This window comes from Littorina saxatilis, linkage group LG10 (genome assembly GCF_037325665.1).
Source record: "Littorina saxatilis isolate snail1 linkage group LG10, US_GU_Lsax_2.0, whole genome shotgun sequence".
Taxonomy (NCBI): Eukaryota; Metazoa; Mollusca; class Gastropoda; order Littorinimorpha; family Littorinidae; genus Littorina; species Littorina saxatilis.
Window position 1 is genome coordinate 14,150,051 of NC_090254.1, and position 19,415 is coordinate 14,169,465.

The 19,415-nt window shown below is 41.6% G+C and overlaps 1 protein-coding gene across 1 annotated transcript in view; it reads right to left on the minus strand.

Annotated features, from left to right (window-relative positions):
- Positions 1 to 593: 593 nt before the first annotated feature.
- LOC138977779 (uncharacterized) overlaps positions 594 to 19,415 on the minus strand; it is a 55,303-nt gene continuing 36,481 nt past the window's right edge. The window contains exons 9-11 of the mRNA XM_070350384.1: positions 12,796 to 12,943; positions 1,921 to 1,994; positions 594 to 1,093 (exon numbers count right to left, since the gene is read on the minus strand). Of these exons, the coding sequence (XP_070206485.1) occupies positions 594 to 1,093; positions 1,921 to 1,994; positions 12,796 to 12,943 (722 nt within the window). The remainder of the gene's footprint in view (positions 1,094 to 1,920; positions 1,995 to 12,795; positions 12,944 to 19,415) is intronic.

Below are 19,415 nucleotides of genomic sequence, written 5' to 3' on the forward strand. Positions count from 1 at the left end.
CATCATGTTCTGATTCCAAAAACATATACATATGTTATATTCGGATTAAAACAAGCTCTGGAAATTAAAAATATAAAAATTCTGATTAAATTTAAATTCCAGAAATCGATTTAAAAACAATTTTCATCTTATTCCTTGTCGGTTCCTGATTCCAAAAACATATAGATATGATATGTTTGGATTAACAACACGCTCAGAAAGTTAAAACGAAGAGAGGTACAGTAAAGCGTGCTATGCAGCACAGCGCAACCGCTAACGCGCTGAACAGGCTCGTCACTTTCACTGCCTTTTGCACTAGCGGCGGACTACGGTCATTGTGAAAAAATGCAGTGCGTTCAGTTTCATTCTGTGAGTTCCACAGCTTGACTAAATGTAGTAATTTCGCCTTATGCGACTTGTTATTACATTTAGTCAAGTTTTTGACTAAATGTTTTAACATAGAGGGGGAATCGAGACGAGGGTCGTGGTGTATGTGTGTGTGTGTGTCTGTGTGTGTAGAGCGATTCAGACTATATATGTACTAAACTACTAGACCGATCTTTATGAAATTTGACATGAGAGTTTCTGGGAATGATATCCCCAGACGGTTTTTTTCATTTTTTTTGCACCTCCAGTGGACCCTTGCCAACAACTGGCGCCACGTTGTCTTCAGCGATGAGTCTTATTTCCTCCTGCAACATCACGACAGCAGGAGGAAGGTGTACAGGAGGCAAGGAGAGCGCTACCACCAGCAGTGCGTAGATGAGGCGCCTCCTCATGGTGGTGGGGGCGTGATGGTGTGGGGGGCCATCACCAACACTAGCAGGAGCCAGCTTGTGGAAGTTCCAGGCCGCCTGAACGCCCAGCACTACGTGCAGGACATTCTGCAGCCACACGCCCTGCCCCTCCTGGCCGCGCCACGGGCTCAGTTCCAGCATGCTAACGCCAGACCCCACACCGCCAGACACACCACAAACTTCCTGGCCGCCAACAACGTGAACACTCTGCCCTGGCCCTCTCTCTCCCCAGATTTGAACCCAATTGAACACACATGGGATGAACTGGGAAGAAGGCTCAATGCGAGAGTTAACGCCCCTCCCAACAGGAGACAACTCTTCCAGGTGATGATGATAATTAGTTTTAAAGCCATATGTACTCGATGACTATACACGCTAATTGCTTTACCAACAGCTGGAGACATGCTAATGCATGCATATGGTCCGCGCATGGCGACATATCGTCATTACATGGTCTTATGGTGCGTTTGACATCGATTATGGGCAAACTACACTTTGTAAACACGGGAGCGCGTACATATGCCTTTAACGTCCTCTTAGAACCATTTGGCCTATCTTGGGATAGGTAGAGTTAATATGCTTTATGTGGGGACAAGACACTGGACAAACATGCAAACAGAGAACACATATGATCGTGTTATATATCTGGAGGTCCTGTTGCGATATTTCGAAATGGGGATGGAAGTAATGATTGTGTACGCGGAATGTGGTTGGACTGGAGCGGTTTTGTAGGCTTATTTGCTTTTTATGTATGTAGAATATGTTTGTATGTGTGGCTGAATAAGTTATAAAAATTTTTTTTAAAAACCTCAAATACAATTTCTCTCTGTAAACGGAAGCAGCCAAGATAGTTCTCAATGGCAAATGAAAGTAATTGGTAATGTACGTAACTGCTTGGGGTGCTCTGTGGTCAGGAACAAATGGTTTACGGGAGTCGGATGGTACCTTTAATGATTGATACAGTCCACGTACAGACACGATGACAACTGACACAGTCTACTTACATCCATGCACAGATATATAATAACGATTAATACAGGCTATATAATTCATATACAGACATGATGAAAACTTATGTAGTCTGAACATCTATGTACAGACACACAATGGTAATTAAAGCAGTAAATTTCATACAAGTACTGACCAAGCGTATGGTGTCTGTTCTTGACCAGCAGGTAGTAGATATGGAAAACTCCATAAAGATGTATAGCCCAGACCCTATGGATGAAAGATTGCATTTAACACATAGGAGAAGCCTGCCTGCAGGAAAGAGAATGCTTTTTGTCATCATTTTCACGAGTTTTCATTCACAAGCATCTGGGAAATAAATGTCATGTTCCCCGGGGAATAAATGCCCAGTTACCATAGTTACAGAAAGCAGGTTACATGGATATTCAAAACCAAACCCAATAGAAACGCTCGGGGGTTCATCGGCGCACAGGTAAGAGGGAAAACAAGAGAAAAGCGACTCACTCATCTTTGCTTTCTGCTATTCCTTGCTCTCGATTCGTCGCAAGTTTAATCCACATATGTATCTGCTAAGAGATGTCACGAACCGAGACAGTGCCGCAAACAAGCAACTCTTCGAAACAGCGGGGCAATCCCATCGCAAGCAAATGCAAAATGTAGGTCATTCTTTGCAATGAAACGCCGCTCGAAGACGCGTACTGCTGGATTCACACACCATTCAGTTAGTCGGAACCTACAGAACTTTTCTTCCTCAAACCTGACAAACTTGTCTCAACATGTCATCAAATTAATACACAGATCTCCTTGACTCGCTTTCACTTGTACTTGTACACACCGGTGACACTGTGACGGTTCCCCTACGCTTTGTGTTCGGTGCCCTGACCCTTTGTGTTCGGTTCCCACTCGGTTCCCACACGCCAAAATTCGCGGACAAAACATCCATTTATGGTAGTATTACGCAATGTTGCTCTCTGAGAATGGTCTTGTTAGATCTGTGAGTGTTTACACTACATGCCTAGGTGCTGTTGGATTGAAGGTTTTTGATATTTTAGCCGTTATTAGGTAGAATGCCTTCCACTTTACTGCAAAACTGCATAATTCGTAGCATCGGCAAGAAATATCCTACCAAAAAATGCCTGCTTGGAACTGTCCGTGGTCCAGCAAAAAGTTCAACATGTCTGTAGCAGACAGCCCAAGTTTCAAGATTGTAGGGCCATCCAAACAGCCGTAATAATAAAAACAACAAAAGTAGTCAGTGAAATTGGCTGTGTTCGGTCCCCCCACACTTTTGTGACGTAGGCGTGACGGTTCCCATAATTCATTGTGTCGGTCCCCACTTTCTGTGTCGGACCCCACTTTCGACCTAATTTCTCTGTGACGGACCCCACAACCAGCCTATTTTGTGTCGGTCCCCACACCTTCTTGGATTTATGACTTGCCGGTTACTTGTATCATTGTATTCATTGAATCTAATTGTCTCGGAGTTATTTTTCAGCAAAAACCGGCAAGGCAGCACCTTTTGTGATACCAAGTAGGGGACGGTGGGGCAGGTTTGGACACTTTTTGGCTTTCGTCTCGTAGTTCAAATACAGGAAGAAAAAACACAATATAAATAGTTCAAAATAAACTTTAATCATTCAAGAACTTAATAAGAAAAAAAAGATACATTTTTACGTCATTTTCTTTGAGTAATTAACAGTTAAAGACACCAACTGCAGCTGACCCAACCTGCCCCACTTTGGGGCAGGTTGGGTCACACCTTGGGGCAGGTTAGGTCAATAACTGCAAACATATGTTTGGATAGATAGAATATTGATGTGAAATTGTTTCAAAATCAACACTAAACAATTATGTTATTTCAATTTAAATTAAAGTACATCATAATAGTTTTTTAACATCCATAGAAGGCGGGCATTTAAAAAAAAGAATTATTTGTATCAGCTGACATACTGTAAAAATTACTATAAATCATACCTGAAAAGAAAATCAATGCAATGCAGTGTTTGCAGTTATTTATGATATTGAATGATGCAGTGCCTGAATGATCGATGCCACAAAATATCATTAATCAATCAATCAATCAATGACGCTTATATCGCGCATATTCCGTGGGTACAGTTCTAGGCGCTCTGCAGTGATGCCGTGTGAGATGAAATTTTATACGGCCAGTAGATTGCAGCCATTTCGGCGCATATTTACCTTTCACGGCCTATTATTCCAAGTCACACGGGTATAGGTAGACAATTATTAACTGTGCCTAAGCAATTTTGCCAGGAAAGACCCTTTTGTCAATCGTGGGATCTTTAACGTGCACACCCAATGTAGTGTACACGGGGGGAGGGTTCGGACACCGAAGAGAGTCTGCACACAAAGTTGACTCTGAAATAAATTTCCGCCGAACCTGGGATCGAACTCACGCTGACAGCGGCCAACTGAATACAAATCCAGCGCGCTACCAACTGAGCTATATCCCCGCCCCATTATGCCTACTGTTTGGCTGAACTGACAGTCAGTGTGAGGACTGAGTGGATACAGTGGCCCAACCTGCCCCACCCAACCTACCCCACCATGTGTACTTTCGAAGTTTCAATCGCTGCTCATCATTGACAAGCAGCTGACAATTTATTACTACTGTGAAGAAATAGCTGCTTAATTTCTGAACAACAAGTCACAACTAACAATATCAACGATGAACAGTCACTAAATCAGTTCAAAAAGTTTCAAGGAGCCAAAAATGTACTTAAGTTGTCGAAACGAGAGGCGTATTCCAGACTGCGTTGATCCACACGCGTTGCACCGGTCAAATTTCGCGCCAACAAAAGTTCCGGTTATTCAAAAACAAGCAACGGAAAGAAAACGGAAGAAATATTACGTCTTTGAGCATTTTGTAGGGCTGACTCAACCTGCCCCACGGCCCAACCTGCCCCACCGTCCCCTAAGTCAGATGACATCAGTATGTGTGTGTGTGTGTGTGTGTGTGTGTGTGAGAGAGAGAGAGAGAGAGAGAGAGAGAGAGAGAGAACGAACGAACGAACGAACGAACCAACTTTATTTTTCGAGGGTAATGGAGTAGATACAGCAAAGATCTTTTTTCATCCAGCCCTCGCCCAAGAGGGAATTAACTAACCAGTGCATAATATTAAAGCAGAAGAAGAAGCAAAGCAAAAACATAAAAACATGGTTATTAAATCAGACAAAGAGGAAAAAAAAATGTTCATAGCATACATGGTCATTGGTAATGGTATACATTAAAACACACACTTTGACACACACGGTCACATGCACACAGACACACACAGACATACATGCACATACAGACACACACGCACACAGACACACGCACACACACATACACACACACACACACACACACACACACACGCACGCACGCACGCACACACACACACACACACACACACACACACACACACACACACATGTACACATTGTACACATAATCATAAAAAAAAAAAATAAAAAAAAACTTAACTGAAATGAAATGATTATACAAGTAGATCTTCATGTACTTATCAAACAGCAGTACCTGATCGAGGCATTAAGTGCCACACGACGATGAAAGCATATACAAAAAAGTATGTCTTCTAAAACTGGCAACAGAAAGTGGCTGTCTGAGAGAGACTGGTAAACCATTCCACAGAAATGGACCTGAATATGCCAGACTAGTTTTATACAAGTCAATTCTAGGGAGGGGAACATTTAGTTTCTTCGTGCGGCTTGATGAAGTCTCAGTTAATAATATTCTTTTAGTTAAATAGTCTGGTACACGTCCAAGAACTATTTTATGCATAAACCTTGCCTTGTTAAACGCTAGTCTGGATGAAAGTGGAAGAATTTCAGCTTTTTTGTAGTCATGATTAGAGAGGGTGCTGTTTTTCAGCAGAACAACTTTTACTCCGCGTCTGTGCAAAGATTTTAGGGGTCTTAAAGCTGCATCACTTGCAGAATCCCAAAGGGTTGATGCATAGTCTATTCCAGACTGCACATGCGCTTGAAAAAATGTTCTGCGCGCATCAAAATTTAGAAAATGTTTAATCTTTGCAGACTGATGAACTTTTTTTGCTGTAGATTTACATAAGTTACTTACATGAGGGCCCCATGTTAGATTGTTGTCAATAGTTACACCCAAAATTTTGTGTTCACTAACCTCGTTTATCAGCTGACTATCAACAGAAATGCACTTCTTTGGTTCCGACATGACTTGTCGTTTTTGACGCGTAGTAATTAGCATATACTTTGTTTTTTCTGGATTGAGAGACATGTGGTTTAAATGTGTCCATTCTACAGCATCATCGACACACTTCTGAAGCGTGTCGACTACCGAAGTAATATCATCACCTGAGGTATGAATAGTAGTATCATCAGCTAGCATATCACACTGTCCAGAGGATATGTGTAATGGTAAGTCATTGATGTAGACAGAAAATAATAAAGGTCCGAGGACCGAGCCTTGTGGGACCCCATATAAAATTGGCATTGCTTCAGAGCTCGAACTGTTAAAGGTAACTTTTTGTGTTCTTCCCGACAAAAAAGAGGCTATAAAAGTCTGTGTGGGCTGTGGTAGTCTATAAACGGAAAGTTTCCGCAAAAGGAGGGCGTGATCAATAACATCAAATGCCTTTGCAAAGTCCATAAACAGTGCTCCACATAACTTATTAGAGTTGATTTTTGATAACCAAGAGTCCACCAGTTCTGTCAGTGCCGTATGGCACGAGTGTTTAGGTCTAAAACCAGACTGAGTTTCATGAAACAAATTGTTTGATGTAAAGTATATCATAATATGGTCATTGACATGTTTTTCCAGTAGTTTTGACAATACTGGTAAAACGGAAATCGGTCTAAAATTTGAGGGATCTGTTTTATCACCTGCCTTAAAGAGGGGGATCACTTTAGCTTCCTTGAAAGCTTTGGGATAAACACTTTTTTCAATACAGAGATTGTAAATATACGTTAGAGATTCCGCTATATGTGGGGCTGATAATCTAAGAATTTTGCTGTCTATTTCATCAGTTCCCTTTGTGCTACTTTCTTTCAAGTGAGTTAGAGAAAGAGAGAGAAAGAGAGAAAGAGAGAGAGAGTGAGAGAGAGAGAGAGAGAGATTGACACCTTTCCAGATCACTCCGGTTATGCGACACTACCGCGAGCGTCACTACCGCGTGTCACACTACCGCGAGTACGACACTACCGCGTGTAACACTACCGCGTGTCACACTACCGCGAGTACGACACTACCGCGAGTATAACACTGCCGCGTGTCACACTACCGCGCGTACCACAACCGCGAGTATGATAACCGTAGAGAGAACGCATGCAAACTTACTTCTTGTGAGTTTGTGTTCTAACTTTGATTGGAAGCAACCCATTCTATATGTATTCTGATAGTGTGTTCTGATCGTTTTGAGTTCTTGGTTAGCATGACAAACATTGAATTAGTGTTCAGAGAACAGACCAGGCCTTTTTGTTTTATATTTCAAGGAAACATTTCAACCTTTGCCTTCAGCCATGGAAGTCATAAAATGACACGCGGTAATGTTATACTCGCGGTAGTGTGACACGCGGTAGTGTTATACTCGCGGTAGTGTCGTACTCGCGGTAGTGTCGTACTCGCGGTAAGTTCTGTTTCCGTACCCGCGACAGCGGCAGCGACAAAAGAAAACGCGCGCAAACGCGTGACGTGTTTCCGTACTTGCGTTTTAAACATGCGGTAAAATCTGTAAACTCCCGCGTTGCCGCGCGACAACGCGAAAAAATCGCTCCAGGACCCTTTCAAAAAAATCGCGTCGCTTGCCGCTTGTCGCGCCGCTAACGCGTCGCGCGTGTGGAAACACTCCTGGTCATTTTCTATGTGCTTGATTTTCGTCGCGCCGCTGGAAAAACGCTGTCGCGGGTACGGAAACACAACTCTCTCTCTCTCTCTCTCTCTCTCTCTCTCTCTCTCTCTCTCTCTCTCTCTCTCTCTCTCTCTCTCTCTCTCTCTCTCTCTCTCTCTCTCTCTCTCTCTCTCTCTCTCTCTCTCTCTCTCTCTCTCTCTCTCTCTCTCTCTCTCTCTCTCTCTCTCTCTCTCTCTCTCTCTCTCTCTCTCTCTCTCTCTCTCTCTCTCTCTCTCTCTCTCTCTCTCTCTCTCTCTCTCTCTCTCTCTCTCTCTCTCTCTCTCTCTCTCTCTCTCTCTCTCTCTCTCTCTCTGTCTCTCTCTCTCTGTCTCTCTCTCTCCCTCTGTCTCTCTCTCTCTCTCTCTCTCTCTCTCTCTCTCTCTCTCTCTCTCTCTCTCTCTCTCTCTCTCTCTCTCTATCGATATCGATAACAACTTGTCTTGGTCAACCCACATAGAGCAACTTAGTAAAGTGGTGTCTAAGAAAGTGTATCTCTTATCTAGAATTAAACACTTCCTGAACTGCCAAACCAGAAAGTTATTCTTCATTGCTCATATTCAATCTGTTATTGATTACGCATCCACTCTATGGGACTCCGCAAGTGAAAATTCCTTAAAACCACTCAGCAGATTACATAAAAGAGCACTAAAAGTAGTATTACTAAAGCACACTACCCTCACAGAGTTAGACTACATACATTTAGGGATCTTACCTCTAAAGTCAAGACTGCTTTTTAACAAAGGAATCTTTATGCATAAAATCATATCCGAAACTCTACCCCAAACCATTTGTTCAAAGTTCTCTTTGAAGAATTCACACCACCTTATGAAATTTAACACTCCTCTTCCTAGGATAGACTTATTTAAGTCTAGTCTAGTTTATTCAGGTGGCCGTCTCTGGAACGCTCTTCCGAATGCCTTACGGGAAGCTACCAGCACAGATTCTTTCAAAAACAAATATATATCCCATTTAATGAAAATAGTATATTCTTGATTGTTATGTCCTTTGGGACACAGTCACTCACTTTTGATTTATTGTTTTGTTCACGAAATTATGATGTTCTGCATAATATCCATTGTCTTACAGAGTTGATGTACTATTGCATATAGTATTCTGACTCTAATTGACTTGCAAATTTTTACTTTGCACCTTGTCATGAACATTTATAAACTACAATGTTTCATATAATGCACTTATGTACATAAACTTATACTGTTTTACTAATTATGTAAGTATGTAGTAGTAGTTATTATAGTAGATTTAGTCCCTCTTTAGGGCGAGGGCCAGATGCAAAAAAGTATACCAATGCTTATTCTGTTACCCTCGTAAAATAAAGAATTGTCATTGTCATTGTCATTGTCATTGTCTGTCTCTCTCTCTCTGTCTCTCTCTCTTAGTCTCTCTCTCTGTCTCTCTCTCTTAGTCTCTCTCTCTGTCTCTCTCTCTCTCTCTCTCACACACACACACACACATACTGATGTCATCTGACTTACTTGGTATCACAAAAGGTGCTTCCTTGCCGGTTTTTGCTGAAAAATAACTCCGAGACAATTAGATTCAATGAATACAATGATACAAGTAACCGGCAAGTCATAAATCCAAGAAGGTGTGGGGACCGACACAAAATAGGCTGGTTGTGGGGTCCGTCACAGAGAAATTAGGTCGAAAGTGGGGTCCGACACAGAAAGTGGGGACCGACACAATGAATTATGGGAACCGTCACGCCTACGTCACAAAAGTGTGGGGGGACCGAACACAGCCAATTTCACTGACTACTTTTGTTGTTTTTATTATTACGGCTGTTTGGATGGCCCTACAATCTTGAAACTTGGGCTGTCTGCTACAGACATGTTGAACTTTTTGCTGGACCACGGACAGTTCCAAGCAGGCATTTTTTGGTAGGATATTTCTTGCCGATGCTACGAATTATGCAGTTTTGCAGTAAAGTGGAAGGCATTCTACCTAATAACGGCTAAAATATCAAAAACCTTCAATCCAACAGCACCTAGGCATGTAGTGTAAACACTCACAGATCTAACAAGACCATTCTCAGAGAGCAACATTGCGTAATACTACCATAAATGGATGTTTTGTCCGCGAATTTTGGCGTGTGGGAACCGAGTGGGAACCGAACACAAAGGGTCAGGGCACCGAACACAAAGCGTAGGGGAACCGTCACAGTGTCACCGGTGTGTTGTAGCGCCTTCACTCTCGCGCCTGCCTTCAGTGATTGCAACAGCGTGGTGGGGCCCCAAAAACGGTATTTTCAAAACCAAACTCGCGTTTCAACTCATGGCTCCCTCTGTTGATGATGCAATTATTTTCGCGCTACCAAAATGATGACAAAAACGATGTTTGATGGGTTGTTGTCAGACAAGCTTTTTTTGTCGGTCCTCGGAGGGCATATCGACTTTTGTTTCATATTTATTGACCGCGGCCTTCGGCCTTTCTATATATATATACGACTAGTGTCTGTGTGTCTGTGTGTCTGTCTGTGCGCGATGCACGGCCAAAGTTCTCGATGGATCTGCTTCAAATTTGGTGGGCTTATTCAGAGAGACCCCGGACACAACCTCATCGATGAGATATTTCAACACGTGCTCTCAGCGCGCAGCGCTGAACCGATTTTGGTTCCACCTCAGCTATTTTGGTTCCACCTCAGCTACCCGGGCCCCCATACCGACACACCATAGCCGCTACACCACATCACAACGCCAAAGTTCTCAGTGGATCTTTTTCAAATTTGGACACCGTATTCAGCTACACCCCGGACACAATATCATCGATGAGATATTTCAACACGTGCTCTCAGCGCGCAGCGCTGAACTGATTTGGGTTTTTGTGTTCATTTCACCATTATAAGTAACTCTTCCTTATCTTCTCCAGTGTTTGGCGTTTATCTCCCTTCCTTCGTGTGGCTTTCCCGTTTGTAACTTACTATTACTATTTTTAGAATGTCACTGCGCTGTCCACTGCGCTGTCCACAACGCTTCCCTTGCACCCGTAAGTTGTTCTTACTGTCAAAGTGAAAAGGTCGAATCAATTTATAGCCACGCGAAAAATACACTCTCACCTATCTCTATATATTTATAGATACAGATATGCATATATATATACGGCTTCTCTGTGTGTGTGTGTGTTTGTGTGTGTGTGTGGGCAAAAACCTGTGTATTGTAGAGTTCTGTTTGTGATGTGGTCTAGCGGCTATTGTCTGTCTGTATGTTCTGGCATGTGAGAAGCCACAGCAGTTAATATAGGGCCAATAAATAAGCTCTAAAATTCTCAATCCCGTTTGACAGGACTTCGCCTTCAAAGGTGATTGTGGTGAACCGCCACGCTGTCTGTCTCTGTCTCGCGCCGTTCACCTCAAATTCCCGTTTCTGAGTAACTATTTTTAGAATGTCACTGCGCTGTCCAGAACGCTTCCCTTGCACCCGTAAGTTGTTCTTACTGTCAAAGTGAAAAGGTCGAATCAATTTATAGCCACGCGAAAAATACACTCTCACCTATCTCTATATATTTATAGATATAGATATACATATATATATATACGGCTTCTCTGTGTGTGTGTTTGTGTGTGTGTGTGTGGGCAAAAACCTGTGGATTGTAGAGTTCTGTTTGTGATGGGGTCTAGCGGCTTTTGTCTGTCTGTATGTTCAGGCATTTGAGAAGCCACAACAGATAATAATTATAGGGCTAAGAAATAAGCTCTAAAATTCTCAATCCCGTTTGACAGGACTTCGCCTGCAGAGGTGATTGTGATGAACCGCCACGCTGTCTGTCTCTGTCTCGCGATTCACCCCGGCGAAGCCGGGTATTCCTCTAGTGGTCAATAAATATGAAACAAAAGACGATATGCTCCCCCTCGGACGACAAAAAAGCTGGTCTGTCAACAACCCATCAAACATCTTATAATGTCCTACAGGCTAAATATTTCGCCTCTTAAAGGTCCTTGTCTACATTTTTATACCGAAATCGCCATTTGACCATTAAAATGCAGAGTCTATTATCTACAAATATCAACAATACACCCCCTTTCGATCAGGAAAGACGAAGCCAGTGTAGCCGTTTGAAAATTCATTGTAGTATTCCAGCGTAGTACTCATAGTAGGATATCCTTATTTGGAAAATGCCAAGCGCAAACCTCCTCTCAAATCCCGTGCATTTCGTGCGTTTATAAAAAAGCGTGGACAGCGCTCCAGTGTCAAACTGTTGCTGCACTTGTTTGGGCGTGGCTATAAGCACAGTGATATGAATTTGATTGGTCAGTATTTTTAGGCAAAGCACATGTTCTCTATAACTTTTTTCCCCATGGTTCATTCATCATTTGACATAATTTTGTATCGAAATCTAACCATAAGATTATTGAAAAAAAGCAAAAATGTAGACGACCACGGACATGGGTTATATCATTCGAATTTGAATGCGTGATATAGTGTGTAAAAAATTCCATCTCACACGGCAGAAATTAATATGTAAAGCGCTTAGAGAACGCCAAGCGCTAAATAAATCTCCCCATACAATACAATACAATTTTACGCCCTCGAGGCTTTTGACGAGATACACAAGTGTATGCGTGTTTAGGTGGTATCAGCCATCTGTACTTATGGCAGAATGACCAAGATCTTTTAAGTGCCATTGTGGTGGCACGGGGGTGGGACATGGCTTCCGTCTCTTGGTCTGCACATAAAGTTGACCCGTGTCCGTCCCGGCCCAAATTCGAACCTGCGACCTTTCGATCACAAGTCCAGTGCTCTACCAAGGCCAGCCTGCCTGTCCGCTTTTTACATTTTCAAGTAATAACTAGCTGTCTTTACTTCAGTTGGTGTAACACACAATTTCTGTAGCCGCTTTGTCTCATGCAGTCCTTGTGAAACTGAGAAAAGGGAAGACGAGATACAGTCATATTTTGTAATGTAAGCAGAGAAAATAACCTTCTTTCATTGCAGTACCAAAAACATCTCTGTGCTGTTAAATTTACAGCTAGGACAAGCGAAATACTAACTCTTAATAACTATTAGCCAACGGTTTCCTGTATATATATGCAAATAGTTGATTTTGAATGTCCAATGTTGTTTTTGGGATATTTGTAAAGCGCCCTGCGACTATTATTTTGTGGTATGTTAATAAAGCTGAGAAAATAGTATTTACTGTATCATTACCTGTTCTGGGTTGCCGAGACTGAGCAAGTAATGCAGTGCTTCTGCACATCAGCGTACGATGGATAATCCACGAACCCGTTAACAGTGACTTGGCTATCACCTCCACACACTGCTGTGGCCTTCTTCTTATACGCCACATTGAACAGCACTGAAATGAAACCACAGACTTATGTATGCAGTGATTGTGTGTGTGTGTGTGTGTGTGTGTGTGTGTGTGTGTGTGTGTGTGTGTGTGTGTGTGTGTGTGTGTGTGTGTGTGTGTCTGTGTGTGTGTGTGTTTGCTTGTGTGTTTGTGTGTGTGTGTGTTTGCATGTGTATGTGTGTGTGTGTTTAAACCATCGTACAGCACTGAAAAGAATCATCCTACACGTTCATAGGCATATACAGGGGCGAATCCAGGGAAGGAAGGGGTGGGGGGGGGGGTGTTCCGGACACTCCCCCTCCACCAGCCTAAAAAATATACAAAAATTGTAAAAAACAAAAAAATTAAACACAAATCAAGAAAGGAATTTGAAAATAAAGAAAGAATGATGGCTCAGATTGCATCAAATTTCTCAATTTTTCTTGTTTTTATCAAACAAATTCCGGGGGGAGCCGGCCTTTGTTTTCTAAATGACGGTTTTGGGAGCTAGTTCGGTGATTTGTTGGCTCAGGTTGACCTCGTCGGTCAATTTTCTTTGTTCGATCCAAATTTGTCCTCTTAAATTAACTTTTTGGAATGTGTATTAGGGGAAGTTTTTTGGCTCACATTGCACCAGATTGCTCTAATTTCCTTGTTTTTATCAACATTTTCCGGGGGGGGGGGAGAGGCTTGCCCCCTCCCCCTAGGAGGTTCGAAAGCGCCCTCAACTTACAGCTTCGCATCGACGATCTGTTCCTAAAACAAATTTGGACCCCCCCCTTAAAAATAATGTGATCCGTCCCTAATATTTGTATGCACAACACACTAGAGCACTAAAATTAAAGAACTGCCACATATATGTATGTACATCTGCACGCAAAATATTATAACCTATCAATGAAACCACCAACACATCTAAACTTGGCCAAAAAATTATTGCAACAAATTTCAAACCCAAATTAAAGCATTAATCCCCGTGTCATTTTATTAACACTTTATATGCCAGAGAAGGCCGTTTACTTAACCTTCAGGATCACCATTTGAATTAAATATTTCTTTTACCGGGATCACGTGACCGGCGCTCAAGTAAGGGTACCCTCAAAATCGACCAGACAAAAACGGAAGAGCCGAATGACAAATCTACAAAAAATCACAATAGGCAAAACTTTGCAACTTTGACATACGAGAAGAAAGTCAAACCAATTATCTACGCGCTACAAACGCGCTATTGATATAACTCTAAATAACAGTTAACGATAGTTTCGAAACTCTATTTAACAGTTAACGATAGTTTCGAAACTCTATATAACAGATAACGATAGTTTCGAAACTCTATATAACAGTTAACGATAGTTTCAAAACCCTTTATAACTGTTAACGATAGTAATATCAATTTGGCGCACCATATGTAGAGGGAATGAGTATAAGCAGGGACGGGATGGGTCAGGGGGAGGAAAGATGAGGGATGGTGGAGGGTTGAAAGGCGAAGGAAGAAGGAGGCAAGGGAGGGGGGTCACAGGAATAAGCGGGAAGGGACCACCCATAGATAGGGAGCGGCAGTGCCAGTCAGTGCAGCGGCAGCAGCGCAAGCACCAACACGCGTTATTTGGTTTGGAGAAAAAACAGAAACCCCCGCCGTCCGACCCCTACCGAAACTTGCTGACCAATACACTTTGAATGCAATTCAAGGTTTTGCTAAAGATTATATTGGACTATGAATTATTTTTTTGTTTTCTACATGTCTATATGCTGCATTATATATGTATTGTGTTTGTTTTTCGGGGGGCTCGTTCATGTTTAATTTGTTTTTAAGCTCAAGTGTTTGTTTGGTTCTTTTTTTTTAATGTTGTGTTTATGATGTATGTGCTTGGGAGAAACCACTTTACAATATCGTGGGATGTCATGTACGGAATGTACATATGATCAAAATTAAATTTTCGAAATCAATTTAAAAACACTTTCATCTTATTCCTTGTCGGTTCCTGATTCCAAAAACATATAGATTTGATATGTTTGGATTAAAAACACGCTCAGAAAGTTAAAACGAAGAGAGGTACAGAAAAGCGTGCTATCCTTCTCAGCGCAATTACTACCCCGCTCTTCTTGTCAATGTCACTGCCTTTGCCACGAGCGGTGGACTTACGATGCTACGAGTATACGGTCTTGCTGAAAAATTGCATTGCGTTCAGTTTCATTCTGTGAGTTCGACAGCTTGACTAAATGTTGTATTTTCGCCTTACGCGACTTGTTAACTTTCGGATGTAAAATATGTAAACTATCATTCAGTTTAAGTTACCGTTTCGACGGTTGAAAGTGAATCACGCAATCAAAAAACGCAATTTTTGAGGGTAGGCGTGGTCACGGACCTGAAGGCATGAACAAATTTTATTGCAATATTTTATACACGAAGTCAATTTCATTGATTCTGGCTCAGTATTGTAGATTGTGAATGCAGTGTTTCGGTAGTGTTTCTGCTTTTCTACTTAGAAGCTCATTACATTTAGTCAAGTTTTGACTAAATGTTTTAACATAGAGTGGGAATCGAGACGAGGGTCGTGGTGTATGTGTGACTGTGTGTGTGTGCGTGTGTGTGTGTAGAGCGATTCAGAGTAAACTACTGGACCGTTCTTTATGAAATTTGACATGAGAGTTCCTGGGTATGATATCCCCGGACGTTTTATTCATTTTTTCAATAAATGTCTTTGATGACGTCATATCCGGCTTTTTGTAAAAGTTGAGGCGGCACTGTCACACCCTCATTTTTCAATCAAATTGATTGACATTTTGGCCATGCAATCTTCGACAAAGGCCGGACTTCGGTATTGCATTTTAGCTTGGTGGCTTAAAAATTAATTGATGACTTTGGTCATTAAAAATCAGAAAATTGTAATTAAATTATTTTTTTTATAAAACGATCCAAATTTACGTTCATCTTATTCTTCATTATTTTCTGATTCCAAAAACATATAAATATGTTATATTCGGAATAAAAACAAGCTCTCAAAATTAAAAAAATTAAATTATGATCAAAATCAAATTTCCGAAATCGATTTAAAAACAATTTCATCTTATTCCTTGTCGGTTCCTGATTCCAAAAACATATAGATATGATATGTTTGGATTAAAACCACGCTCAGAAAGTTAAAACGAAGAGAGGTACAGAAAAGCGTGCTATGCAGCACAGCGAAACCACTTCCGCGCTAAACAGTCTCGTCAGTTTCACTGCGTTTTGCACGAGCGGCGGACTACGGTCATTGTGAAAAAATGCAGTGCGTTCAGTTTCATTCTGTGAGTTCCACAGCTTGACTAAATGTAGTAATTTCGCCTAACGCGACTTGTTTTGATTGTTACGCTGATCGAAGTGAGGTACCCTAAGTGTGACATCAGTCGTATGCAGATTACTCCTCGGAACACACTGGCACTTCACAAAGACGACAATAAATGGCAACATTTCAAGAAATGCATCAGTTTTATTAGATAACATTTGAACAAAAACAGCACAGACACGACTGTTATCAACAATACAGAACGTGAGGTAAGTCGGCAAAGACGCTCCTAGTTTGCGTTCCCGTTTTGGGTTGCCATTTTTGCTGGCATTTTCACAGTTTGTTTGTTTGTTTGTTTGTTTGCTTAACGCCCAGCCGACCACGAAGGGCCATATCAGGGCGGTGCTGCTTTGACATATAACGTGCGCCACACACAAGACAGAAGTCGCAGCACAGGCTTCATGTCTCACCCAGTCACATTATTCTGACACCGGACCAACCAGTCCTAGCACTAACCCCATAATGCCAGACGCCAGGCGGAGCAGCCACTAGATTGCCAATTTTAAAGTCTTAGGTATGACCCGGCCGGGGTTCGAACCCACGACATCCCGATCACGGGGCGGACGCCTTACCACTAGGCCAACCGTGCCGGTATTTTTTAATATCAGTACCATATTTATTGAATGATTGTGGTATTTTCTTTGATTGTGTTGATTCTCCTATCTCTCTGTCATGTACTGGGTGCTTTGTGGCCAGTTTCTTCCCTAGACTGTGTTGAAAAATGCGTCCGTGTGAGCCGACCCCCACTTGTCAACAGTAGCAAAGAACAACTCAAAGACAAGACAGCCCTCCTGCGCGGTATCATTTGTAACGCATTATATATGAAGTCTTATATCGCTCGCGTATCTCCAGGCGCAGGGATCTATTTATGCCGTGTGAGATGGAATTTTTTACACAATACATCACGCATTCACATCGACCAGCAGATCGCAGCCATTTCGGCGCATATCCTACTTTTCACGGCCTATTATTCCAAGTCACACGGGTATTTTGGTGGACATTTTTTATCTATGCCTATTCAATGTTGCCAGGAAAGACCCTTTTGTCAATCGTGGGATCTTTAACGTGCACACCCCAATGTAGTGTACACGAAGAGACCTCGGTTTTTCGTCTCATCCGAAAGACTAGCACTTGAACCCACCACCTAGGTTAGGAAAGGGGGGAGAAAATTGCTAACGCCCTGACCCAGGGTCGAACTCGCAACCTCTCGCTTCCCATGGTATAACTTTGAACGCAATCTGAGTGCATTTATTTCAGGTAGTATCCCTTTCACACACAGAGCAACAGATGGACAGAGAGAGAGAGAGTCACAAATCAAATCAAATCAAATCAAATTTTATTTTTCGAGGGTTGTGGCGTAAGCAATACAACGAGCTTTTTTTCAACCAGCCCTCGCCCAGAGAGGGGACTAATCTAATCACATATTTACACGGATATTAACGTAGAAAAAAAGGTAGAGAAAAACAACAACATATGAATATTTACACATTACATATTATACACAAATATAAAGCATCGTATATGTAACGCAGTGAAAACAATGCTGAATACACATATACATGCATGAGTAAATGTGTTATTAATTTGAGTGTTTTTGTGTGGATATAATGAACACTGATGCTTTGGACAAATGAAAATATAATCAAACGAAGTCTTCCATCACTGTGATTTTTCGTAATTTAACATTAAATACAGTGAAAGGTGTTTTTTGAAAGTATTGAGACTCATTGGGACTCTCACAAATTCCGGGAAAGAATTCCACAGGACGCTACCAGAATAGGCTAAGCTTGATTTGAAGAGATCTATCCTTGGAATTGGGACGTTAAACTTTCGGTTTGGTTTCACTTTAAAGTTTGCAACGAAAGTTCGTGGTGCACGGCCGGAAAGTATTTTGTGAAGGAGCACGCCTTCATTTAATTTAAATCTTTGTTTTAGTGGGAGAATCTTAAGTTTCTTATAATCATCAAATACAAGACTGGATTGTTTCAGTAAAATTAGTTTCAGCGCTCGCCTATGTAAACTATACAATGGTTTTAAAATATTAGCACTGGCAGAGTCCCAGATGGTTGAACAATAATCTGTGATGGTTTGTATATATGCGTTAAAGTATAATAACCTTGAGTGCTGATCTAGAAAGTGTTTAATTCTATTTAACTGATATATTTTTCTGGACATTGTTTTACATACCGACCGAACATGATGGGCCCAAGACAAATTATTATCGATATTTACTCCCAAAACTTTATGATCTCCTACCTCCTCTATTGCGTCGTTACCAATTAATATGGAATGAGGATTGTTTCGTATGTTTTGTCTCTTTTGTCTTGTTGTTATTAACATGTATTTGGTCTTTTTAGGGTGAAGACTCATGTGGTTATACTCCGTCCAATGAATGAGATCATCTACACTGTTCTGCAACGATGAATAAACTTTGTCTAATTTTTTATCAGTAGTGTGTAGGGTCGTATCGTCAGCAAAGAGTTCGCAGTTCTCATTAATACTAAGAGGAAGATCATTAATATACAGGGAAAAGAGTAGTGGTCCAAGGACAGAGCCCTGGGGAACCCCGTATAACACAGGTCTTTTGCTGGATACGGTTGAATTAACGCAGACAGACTGCTCTCGCCCAGCTAAGAAAGAGGAGAGCAGGCATAAGGTTTGGGGTGACATTCTATATTCAACTAATTTTCTTAATAGTAATTCATGATTAATAACGTCGAAAGCTTTATTTGTTTGTTTGTTTATTTGTTGCTTAACGTCCAGCCGACTACGTAGAGCCATATCAGGACGAGGAAGGGGGGGATGAAGGGGGCCACTTGTCAAGCGATTCCTGTTTACAAATGCACTAACCCATTACTTGTGTCCCAGCAGGCTTTAGTAAAACTAAATTAATACCTACTGGAAGATTACCAGTTTCCAGTATGTTAAAATAGGCTTAACCTATCTACTGCTGGGCTTACATCAGAACACTTACAGATTAAACTATACATGAATCGCGATACAAGCGGCAAGAAAAGAGATTTTTTGGAAAAAATACAGGTGAATGAGCAAGAAGGCAGAAAAAAGAAAAGAATTCATGAAGAAAAAGAGAGCATGACAGGAAAGAGGAACCAAAAATCTACCTAACAGCAAACTAGAAAGCTCCTGCGGTTCCAAAAACAGGAGGGGCCTTT